We start from the raw sequence: 11,230 nt of genomic DNA, 5'->3' as shown, positions 1-11,230 counted from the left end.
ACTGACTGGGGGTCAGGGCTGACTCCCAAGTGTTCTGCAGCTGAAGGTCCAGTTCCTGACACAACATTGGCCAGCAGCAATCAGGGCTCCAGCAACAGAGCTGAAGGAAGATATTTGAGACATGGACAGGGCGAGGTGTTCAGTGGCAGGAAAGACTCTATGAGAAAGGGCTTTGATAATTCTGTGAGAAATCTCCCCTCCATTGCCCTGTCTTTCCTCCTTCTGCAGGTTGAAATGCCCAGACACAGCAAATGTCCAACAGCAGCTCCATCAGGCACTTCCTCCTGCTGGCATTGGCAGACACGCGGCAGCTGCAGCTCCTGCACTTCTGCCTCTTGCTGGGCATCTCCCTGGCTGCCCTCCTGGGCAATGGCCTCATCATCAGCGCCGTAGCCTGCGGCCACCACCTGCACACGCCCATGTTCTTCTTCCTGCTCAACCTGGCCCTCAGCGACCTGGGCTCCATCTGCACCACTGTCCCCAAAGCCATGCACAATTCCCTCTGGGACACCAGCACCATCTCCTACTCAGCATGTGCTGCACAGCTCTTTCTGTTTGTGTTTTTCTTTTCAACAGAGTATTTCCTCCTGACCATCATGTGCTACGACCGCTACGTGTCCATCTGCAAACCCCTGCACTACAGGACCCTCCTGGGCAGCAGAGCTTGTGCCCACATGGCAGCAGCTGCCTGGGCCAGTGCCTTTCTCAATGCTCTGCTGCACACAGCCAATACATTTTCCCTGCCCCTGTGCCATGGCAATGCCCTGGGCCAGTTCTTCTGTGAAATCCCACAGATCCTCAAGCTCTCCTGCTCCAAATCCTACCTCAGGGAACTTGGGCTTCTTGTGTTTTCCATTTCTTTAGGTTTTTGTTGTTTCGTGTTCATTATTATCTCATATGTGCATATATTCTGGGTTGTGCTGAGGATCCCCTCTGAGCAGGGACGGCACAAAGCCTTTTCCACCTGCCTCCCTCACCTGGCCGTGGTCTCCCTGTTTATCAGCACTGCAGCATTTGCCTACCTGAAGCCCCCCTCCATCTCCTCCCCATCCCTGGATCTGGCAGTGTCAGTTCTGTACTGGGTGGTGCCTCCAGCCCTGAACCCCCTCATCTACAGCCTGAGGAACCAGGAGCTCAAGGCTGCAGTGTGGACACTGATGTTTGGATGCTTTGAGAAACACTGAACTGCTGGAAAATTTCTGCAAATCACTTGTAATGAAAGTAATCCTTAATAGTTCTTGGGTTTCATGCTTGTTTGTTCTTTTCTTTCTTCTGTTTTAGTATTTTAATATTGTCCACAAACAAGGTCATTGTTCATCCCCTTTCCCATTTTGTTTCTTTCCACCTTTGCTGTGATCCACAGACAGTGTCAATGAGAAGCTGTGCCCTTGGTGGCTTTAAACAAAATAAAGGAACTCACAGCAAAGTTTTCACAAGAGATCCCCCTTCTGTTCCCTTCTCTGGAGCTGCAGCAGCAATGTCTGTGTGCAGAGCTGGGGCAGATCAGGGCTGGCCCAGCAGCTGTGCCCAGCAGCAGCAGCAGCACTTGGTGTTGCCAGTGCTGCTGCCGTGGCCCTGCCCCACTGCCCTGGTGGCCCTGGTGTTGCTGCAGGGCCTGAGTGCCCTCGGGGCCGGGCACAGCCCTGGGGGTGGCAGTGCCGGGGCTGCAGCAGGGACAGGCCATGGGCACTGCTGGGGCAGCGCTGATGCCTCAGGCCAGGCCCTGGGGGCTCCACGCTCCTTGCCCAGGCTCTCTCAAGAACACGGCCAGGCCAATGCTCAGCACAGAAAAGCCCCGTGAGCAGCCCCAGGCTGGCCGTGGGCAGGCTGGGGGCAAACAGCATGGCTGGGGCTCTGCAAGGGCCCTGGGGCAGACGGGAAGGAGCAGCAGAGCAGGGGCTGATCCATGCCCAGTGCGCTGCACAGCCCAGGGCAGCGTCCCAGAGCCTCCTCATGCAGCTGCCAACAACATCCCCCCTCTGCAGCCCTGGCCTCTCCCCCAGCTCACACAGGTGCCCCATCCTTGCAGGCACAGACACGGCAGCACTGCCTCAGCAGCCCCTGTTTGCATTGCACACAGCAGGGCCAGCACCCCCATGCTGTTGCTGTGGGGACATGAACCTGAGGGAGCACAAACGCCATCAGCCCCTGGGGCCAGCAAGGCCTGCGGGACACCAGGGAAACCACTCAGCTTTGTCCTGGCCTCTGCACTCAGCCAGAAAGTTTGTTCCCATCAGCTGGGAGTTTCCTGTGCCACTGCAGACGCTGTTGCTCAGAGCCAGGGCTGCCTGGCAGCCACCCCCAAACTGCCCCGAGCATTTCCTTGGCTTCACCTTTGCTTTCTTTCCTCTTTCCTGATCCAGATTTCTTCCTATTGCCCATCACTGTCCCCTCCCCTGCAAACAGCCCATCCCTGTTTGCCCTTTCCTCTCTGGCCCCACTCCACATTGCAGTTCCTGGCTTGGCCCCATGGGAACGTCCCTTGGGCAGCAGGATCATCCTACAAGTGCTGCAGGAATTGTCTGCAGGCTCCTGCAGTGCCTGCTGCTGCTCCCTTGCCAGAGGCACCCCAGGCCAGGGGGGCACATCTGGGCTGCTGTGTCTGGCTCTGGGGCTCCCTGTTCTGGGCAGTGAGGAGGGGCTGCAGAGGCTCTGCAGGACTGACACGATGGGCTTTGGGGCTGCCAGGAGAAGCTGAGGGACCTGGGCTGCTGGAGCTGCTGAAGAGGAGGCCCAGGGCTCCTCCTGCAACTGCTCCAAGGGTGGTTCCAGAGAATCACAGAATCAGCAAGGTTGGAAAAGAGCTTGGAGATCATCAAGTCCAACCTGAGCCCTGACACCACCTTGTCTCCCTGAGCCTCCTCTTTTCCAGGATAAACAACCCCAGCTCCCTCAGCCGCTCCTCACAGGACTTGTGTTCCAGACCCCTCACCAGCCTTGTTGCCCTTCTCTGGACATGCTCCAGCCCCTCCATGTCCTTCCTAAATTGGGGGCATAGAACTGCACACAGCACTCGAGGTGTGGCTTCACCAGTGCAGAGTGCAGGGCAAGAATCCCTGCCCTGCTCCTGCTGGCCACACCATTCCTGATGCAGGCCTGGAGCCATTGGCCTTCTTGCTCACCTGGGCACACTGCTGCCTCATGTCCAGCCTGCTGTCCATCAGTGCCCCCAGGTCCCTTTCTGCCTGGCCGCTCTCCAGCCACTCTGTCCCCAGCCTGTAGCACTGCAGGGGTTGTTGTGGCCAAAGTGCAGGAGCCAGCACTTGGTCTTGTTCAACCTCACCTTGCTGGATTTGGGCCCTGGATCCAGCCTGTCCAGGTCCCTCTGCAGAGCCCTCCTACCCTCCAGCAGATCCACACTCACACCCAGCTTGGTGTCATCTGCAGATTTGCTGATGCTGGACTCAGTCCCCTCATGCAGATCAGCAGTGCAGACATTGAAATCCACGCTGGCTGGCCCTGATCCCTGGGCCATCCTGTGGGTGCCCTGTGATGGCACTCAGGGTGATCTGTTCCATACCCTTGCCGGGCACCCAGGTCAGGCTGACAGGCCTGGAGTTCCCCAGCTCCTCCTTCCAGCCCTTCTTGGGGATGGGCTCACATTGGCACCTCCAGTGCTCTGGGACCTCCCTGCTGAGCCAGCACTGATGGTAAATGATGGAGAGCAGCTTGGGGAGCTCATCCACAGCTCCCTCATCCCCCTGGGATGGATCCCATCTGCTCCCAGAGACACCTGTGAGCATCTGAGTGGCTCAGCAGGTCCCCAGCTGCTTCCTCCTGGATCACAGGGGGGCTGTTCTTCTGCCTGTGCCATCTACAGCTCAGGAGAACACTTGCCCTGAGGACAAGTTGACTTATTGTTGGAAACTGAGGCAAAGAAGGGGTTAAGTACCTCAGCCTTTTCCTCAGCTTTGGTAACCATATCCCCCCAATAAGGAATGGAGGTGTTCCTCTTCACCCCTTTGCCATTAATGCATTCATAAAAAAATATTTTTAATATTCTTCAAAGAAGTGGCCAGCAACTATTATGCTTTCACCTCTCTAATTTTCTTTCTGCATTGTCTTGGTTTGGAATGACAGGTGTCTGGAAAGGAAGGCAGGAGCCTCCCCTGAAATGGAAAATGTAAATCCCTTCCCTCCAAATTGTTATCAATTTTGAATTAAGGGGACTCTCAGGCAAAAATATGGAAGCAGGAATAACAGTTTCTTATTAGGAAAGAAAATAAAAAGATAAAATAAACAATGCAGTAAACCAAAACAGCACTGACAGAGTCAGAACTCAACCTGACACCTGTGGGTCAGGGTGTTGGTAGGAGTCCAATTGGAATTGTGGCTGCAGCCCTCCTGGAGTGTCAGGTGTGGTTCTCTTGGAGCAGGGATCCTGTAGAAAGGTGTAGTCTTCCTCTGAAGATCCAGTGGAAGAGGAAGCTGCTGTTCCTCTGGGAAATCCAGAGGAGAAGCTTTGCTGGTGTTCCAGAAACTCAGATTATATCCAGGTAGGAATGCTTGGCTCCTCCCTCTGGGCGGAGCATCTCCCAATGGGATACTGTAGTTCTTATCAGTCATGCAGTGGCATTCAATGGCCCATTATCAGCAGATGACCCCTGGAGGGAGGAGTGGTTATGGAAGAGATAAGGAAAACTGCCCACTTAACAGAAGAAAACTGCCATAGAGATGGCAAATAGAATCCATCTTGCCTTGCACTCTGGGACATGCATGACGTAACAACATCCTAAAACACTTCCTGAGTTGCCTGCCCCTCTGTGCAAAGATGATGCACCCTCTTTTTTCCCTTGAGTTCCTGGAAAATGCTCCATGTCCAGCCAGGCCAGTCCTTTTCCTTGCTAGCTCACTTTTTGGGTCAAAGGGACAGGCTGTTCCTGCTCCTTCAAGATTTCTTTCTTGAAGGGCATCCATCCTTCCTGGAATCTTTTGTTTTAAAAGGACTGTTTCACTTTAAAAAATCAGCACCTGATTTGGTACTTGCCAAATCTACATCCTCATAGGCTGAAGTCTGCTCTTACAAGTCCAGTGCAGAAGATTTGTTGATGCCTCTTTTTTCACAGAATGTGTAAAAACTCAATAATTTCATGGTCACTGTGTCCCAGGGAGCCTCTGACCACCACATCTCCCTCCAGCCCTTCTCTGTTTGTGACCAGCAGGAGACAGAGCTTTCCTTGGCAGTGGGAATTGCAGGAAACCTCCTCAATGCGCAGCTTGGAAGGTTCAGGCTGGAGCCGAGGAGAAAGCAAAGTCCCTCGCAGGGCAGAATGTTGGTGCTGGAGGTGTGGCAGCGTGAGGCTGGGCCATGGCCGGGCTCTGTGTGCCAGGAGCTGGCAGCGCTGGGTGCAGGGAGCCCAGGGAGGGCACAGAAACGCTGGGTGAGAAATGCTGGGGGACAGCGAGATGGGCGAGTGCAGCCGGCCAGGGCAGAGGAGCAGCACGCCCAGGGGCCACAGCCTGCAGGACAGATGGCCAAGGGCTGGGCAGGGCTGGCAGGGCCACAGGCAGCCAGGCCTTTGTGCCCTGGGCTCAGGCAGCCCCTCTGGAGGCCCCACAGGAGGAACTTTCCTGGCAGGGACTGCACTTTGCTTCTCCCTCGGCCTCCCTGGGGAGGCTGGCAGGGGCTGCAGGTTGATGCCATTTGTCCTTGCTGCCCCTCACATCCCCCTGGCCCACCAAGAGCCCCGAGGCAGCCGTGAGGGACAGGCCCTGCTGGCCCAGGCTGGGCTCAGGCCTTGGCCTTTCTGCTTCCTGCAGCCAAGCCAGGCCTTGCTCAGCATTGCAGTTCCCTGCTCAGAGCCTTGGGCTCCCTGCAATCCTGGCCTCAAGGATCTGCTCTCACCAGGCCCTGGGCAGCCTTTGGCCCTCCCTGCCCTCACTGGGGCCCAGCCATGCTCCAAGGCACCTGGAGTTTTGCTGCTGACTCCTTGAGCAGCTTCTTCATCCTTCTCTCCATGCCTGAGGCTCCTGGACCCAGCCCCAAATCCACCGTGGGGATGATTAAAATACAGAAAGCCCTCAGGACTTCTATGTCTCCCTTCCATTGTTTTCCATTCTCTAGGGATTGAGCAGTGTTTGGAGTCAGTTTGGAGTTCTGTTCAGGAGGGAGATTCCAAAGTGCACATCATGGTTTTTGGTATTAGTCAAGGAAATATTTTTTTAATTTTATTTTCAGAGAAGAGGTGACAGAACCATTCCCCAGGTGATCTTGATGGTGAATGTCTCCTCAGGAGGTCTAGCCATGGAGAAGAATGAGCCCCTTGCAGGTTGAGCCTGTTTGGACAACCTGCTCCTCACCCCACATGTCACCATGTCTGACAAGACCCACCTGGGACTGGCATCCAAACATAGAAAAAACAAATTTAGGCATTTTAAGCATTTTTCCTTATAAATAAAATTGTATTAATAATAAATTATTATAATATTATTCTAATATATGATAGTATTAGACAATATTTTTGTTACCTAATTTTTATATTTATATTAAAAAATTGATACGTTTTTAGCAACCAAGAAAATTATTGGTCATTGGTTCTAAGGAACACAATTCCCTTCATCAATTAATCAATTTCTATAGGCTATTTATTTCTTCCGCTTTATAGTAAATAGTAATATTTGTAGTCCTTTTGGCATAATTTTTATTATCTTTTTCACCGATAGGGTCAAAGGGGGGCCACTTTGGGGTCCCTGGAGCCATTTCTTGGGCACATTTGGGGAAGTTTTGGGTCTGGGGAGGGAATTCAGAGAGAACTTGAGGGTCTGGAGGACACTTGGGGGCGCCGGTGGGAACTTGGACGGGGCACTCAGGGATTCTGAGGGACAGTTCGGAGTCCGGGGCAGCACTTGGGGGTCCAGGGGGGCCCTTGGAGGTCAGGGAGGGGAATTTGGGGCCCTTCGGGGTCGGGGCAGGCCCTTAGGGGGCGCTGACGGGGCTCTCTGGGGCGCGGGGGGTGATGGGAGTTGTAGGCGCGGGTCTAATACGGTTTACCGGGGCCGCGGAGCATCACGGGAGTTCTTGGCGCAGCTGCAATGGCTCTCGGAGGGGCACGGGGCATGACGGGAGATGAAGTCCCGGCTGGAATAGCGCTTTCCTGCGCCGCGGAGCATGATGGGAGCTGTAGTCCCGGAAGTGGTTTGAACACGATGTTTGGGGGTCCGGGAAGGTTCTTGGGGGACATTTTTGCGTCCGAGCCGCGACTTAAGGTCCTCGGCGGGAACGTAAACGGCTCGGGAGCCCCTGGGGGGAGCTCGGGGAGCTCTAATCAGGCTCTTTAGGGCGCGGGGCAGGGCAGGAGTTTTAGGCGCGGGACTGTTTTCTGAGGGGCTCTGGGGCCGCGGGGGATGAGAGGAGATGAATTCCCAGCAGTGGCTGTACCGGGCATCTGTGGGGTTGGGAGCACTCAGGGGGTCCGGGGACGCTTTTGGGGGGCCCGAATGGGCGCTGAGGGGGCACTGAGGGATCCTGGAGGGTCTGGGGGACACTTATGGAACAGATGGCAGGAGATCCCGGGGTTCAGAGCAGCGCGGGGCATTACGGGAGTTGTAGGCAAAAAAAAAGATGGCGTCCACCTAGGCACCGCCCTCAGGCCCAGATCCCTGGCGCTGATTGGCTGCTGCTGGTGATGGGCAGGACCCTCAGCAAATGGGATGCGGTGGAGGTGGGAAAAGCCCATTCACCCTCCTTCAGTCCCTCCCAGTACAGACCAGTATAACCCCAGTAAAGCCCACTTCATCCCAAGTTGAAATCAGTACAACCCCAGTGCCCCTCCAGTCCCTCCCATTACAGCCCAGTCCCTGCCAATACACCTGAGTTCATTCCCAGTCCCTTCCAGTTCCCCCCAATGTCATCCACAGGATGCACCAGTGTCCCCTGTTTGTCCCAGTATCTCCCAGTATGTCCCAGTCTGTCTCAGTGCACCCTCACAGTCCATCCTAGCCCACCCAGATTCTCCCTTTAGCATTCCTCGTGTCCCCAGGTTGTCCCAGCCCTCCCCAGTGTCACTCCCAGTATGTCCCAGTGTCTCCCACAGCGTTCCCAGTGTTCCCCAGTATGTCCCAGTCCTCCCCAGTGTTTCCAAGGACAATTTAATTTCTCACGGTGGCCGTGGCAGCCAAACCCAGCAGTGGGGTCAGTGCAGTGCCCATGGCCACAGCCCCTTGCAGTGGCCCAGTGCAGCTTGGGCTGCTGGTCCACCCTCACAGCTGGCCCAGGGCAGCTCTTCAGTGGCTTTGGTGGCACCTGGGGCTGGAACACACCTGAGCAGTGTGTCTGTTTGCAGTGGGGAAACTCAGGAGTTTCAGATTGCTTCAAAAAATGCAAAAAGGGAAAACCCCTCTTAGGCTGGGTGCAGCCAGCTCTCCAAGCACAGCAGGTCCCAGGGGAGTGAGGACAGACAGGATGGGGCTGGGCAATGTGGAGCAAGGTTGTCCACACTGGGTCAGAGCTCCAGGCACAGCTTCTGTGAGCAGGCCACAGCTCCAGAGGAGAGACCCTGGGTCAATATCAATCACAGAATGCTGCAATCACCTCTGATCTAAAGAGAAATAAAATAAAATACATCCTTTAAAATATGAAATGTTTAATTCTTTCAAGTTCTTTGAAATATTCTCCATCACTGGACTAGGAAAACTTTAATGACCCTCTCAGGGCTTTGGTGTTGTTTACATCAGACTCAGTCCCTGAGAGAGTGTTCAGAAAACTTCTCAAGAACTCAAACTTAGATTGAAACACTGAAGTTTCTTGAAGTTTTAATGGATCCCACTGAGGAACACGACTGAGAAAGAGTCCCCAGGTTCCAGTTAGAGCAGAACACTGGAGGCAGTGATGACAGCTGGGGACAAACAAGGCCAAGGTGTCTCTGGTGCTGAGCAAAGCTGGATGTGTTTGAGGAATGCCAAGGGCCAAGGCCTGAGCCCCAGGGCCTGGCCAGGCAGATCCTGTCCCTCCCTCCTTGCTCAGGGCTCTTGCCGGGATGGGCACTGGCATGTGGGGATGTGCAATGCCAAGGGCAGGAGCATGGGGCGGCCCCTGCCAGGCTGCTGAGCAGGGACAAGGAGGCCATGAGGCCCCAGGCCTGCAAGGGTCACTTGTCTCCTGCTCCTGCCTCAGGCCCAGGCCCAGTAGCCATGGCCAAAGTGCTGCCCAAGTTGGCTCTGGCAGGGCTGTCTTGCAGCTGCTGCCCATGCCTGTGCCCTGTGCAGCCCAGGCTGTCCTACGGTGTCCCTGCCCTGCGCCTCTGTCCCTGCAGGCTGTCGGCATCCCCCGGCTGCCCCAGCTGGCTGGGCCCTTCCTTTGCTGGCAGCTCTGCCTGCTGCCTGCCTCTGCCTGCCCACACAAAGCCTGGGGCTGATACCAAAAGGGTTCATTCCATTTTTACCCTGCCTGGGAACTTTCAGCACAGGAACAAGGCATGCAGGGGCTGCTTTCCCTGCAAGGATGGTTGGAAGAGAAGAAGACGACATCTGGCTCAAGGGTGCAGGGATAGAGAAAACAAGGAGTGAAGCTGGGAACTTGGGGTAGGTTTTATGGAAATGGGTAATTTGTAATTCACATTTAGTGACTGTATATAAGCAACACAGTGGTAGAATTACATGTCCTAATAAGGTTAGGATTTATCCCATGTTGGACCTTAGGCCTGAATAAATGATGCCCTCTGAAACACCAAATTAGTGTTATGGAGCCTTATTCTGATAGTTTGGAAATTTGGTGACAGCAGAGGATGACAGACCCAAGGACTCAGCTGTGACACTGTGGAACCCCATGGAACAAAGGGTCCATTGTGATGCAGTGGAACCCCATGCAACCAAAAGTCCATTGTATCAGAGCAAGGCCTCAGGGAACCAAGGAGAGCATTGCTGACCGTGTGGAAGCTCCTGGAGCCATGCGGTCATTGTGACAGTGTGGGGCTGCATGGAACTAATGGTCCATTGGGACACTGCAGAACCTTCTGGAATCAAAGGGATCATGGTTTGCTCTGGAACCTCATGGAACAAAGGATCCATGGTGCACTGCAGTGCTCAGACCATTGTTGGCAGTGTGAAAGCTCCTGGAACCAAAAGTCCATTGTGACACAGCAAGGCCTCCTGGAACCAAGGGTCCCTTGTGGCTCTCTAGGGCTTCCCAGAACCAAGGAGACCATTTGGACACTGTGGGGCCTCATGGAACCACCTGGCACTGTGACACAGCGGGGTCACACGGAGCCAAGGGGCCACTGAGACCCTGAGGAACCTCATGGAACCAAAGGTCCATTGTTACACTGAGGGGCCCGGTGGAACCAATGGGACCATGGTGACACCATGGTGCACCATGGAACCAAGGGGCCATTCTGATTCTGCTTTGCCTCATGGAGCCAAGGGGCCATCATGACACTGCAGGGCCTTGTGGAACTAAGGCAGCCTTGTGACACTGCAGGGCCCCATGAATCCAAGGGAACATGGAACAAGTGTGGTTGGCTTGGCCTGACTGGCTCAACTGAATTCAGCATGCTGGAGGTCTGTTCTCATGTGCCCCTGTAACCCTTGGTCTCTGTGCTTTCCTTCTTGTGGAAAAGAACTATCCGTCTTCCCAGGTGCCCATGGCCAAAATTGCTACTCCCCCTGAAAAATTCCCTATATGCAAGGGTTCTCCCAGAGAAAAGCTGCCAGGAGAGAGAGCTCTGGCTGGCCTTGACCTCTGGTGGTCACCTCTTATCCCAAGGAAGCCCTGAGGAAAGAATTTGAACAGCTTTGACTACTGGAACATCCATGAGTCTCTCCTCCTCTGAAAAACTCAGATGCTCTTCTGATCATATGTGTCTTTTTTTTTTCTCATTGTGTTTTATGCATGAAATATTATTTTCTACTAAAAACTCCTATTTTTCTCACTCTACCAGTGTTATCTGACACAAAACACTTCCTCTACATATGGATCCAGGCCACCTGTAAAGGCAAACACAAGAAAGAATGCAGCAGGAATGATTTGTCTCTGCTCCCATCTGTCCCATCTCCTCTGGAGCTGGAGGTGCAGCCCCAGCACTGGGCAGGGCTCAGGGGCTCACAAGCTCAGCTCCCACCCAGAGAACTTGCAGACCCTGGGCTGCTCTTCTTGGCCCCTGCACGCTCAGCTAGGCTGAGATGGACACTGATGGTTTCTGGGCCAGGCTCTCTGAGCCCAGCCCAGCTCCCTTCAAGCTCTGCCAGCTGCCCTGAGCTCTGGGCAGCACCAAGGGCCTCTCTGAGCCCAGCCCAG

General features: G+C 54.5%; 1 protein-coding gene across 1 annotated transcript; it reads left to right on the top strand.

Annotated features, from left to right (window-relative positions):
- Window positions 1–251: 251 nt before the first annotated feature.
- On the top strand, window positions 252–1,184 carry LOC139603689 (olfactory receptor 14A16-like). The gene has a single exon (XM_071454578.1). The coding sequence runs from the start codon at window positions 252–254 to the stop codon at window positions 1,182–1,184; it is 933 nt and encodes a 310-aa protein (XP_071310679.1).
- Window positions 1,185–11,230: the final 10,046 nt, after the last annotated feature.

The sequence above is a fragment of the Agelaius tricolor genome, unplaced genomic scaffold (genome assembly GCF_023055355.1).
Source record: "Agelaius tricolor isolate 1412-34295 unplaced genomic scaffold, bAgeTri1.0.p SCAF_40, whole genome shotgun sequence".
NCBI lineage: Eukaryota > Metazoa > Chordata > Aves > Passeriformes > Icteridae > Agelaius > Agelaius tricolor.
This window is presented reverse-complemented; position numbering and strand designations above follow the sequence as displayed.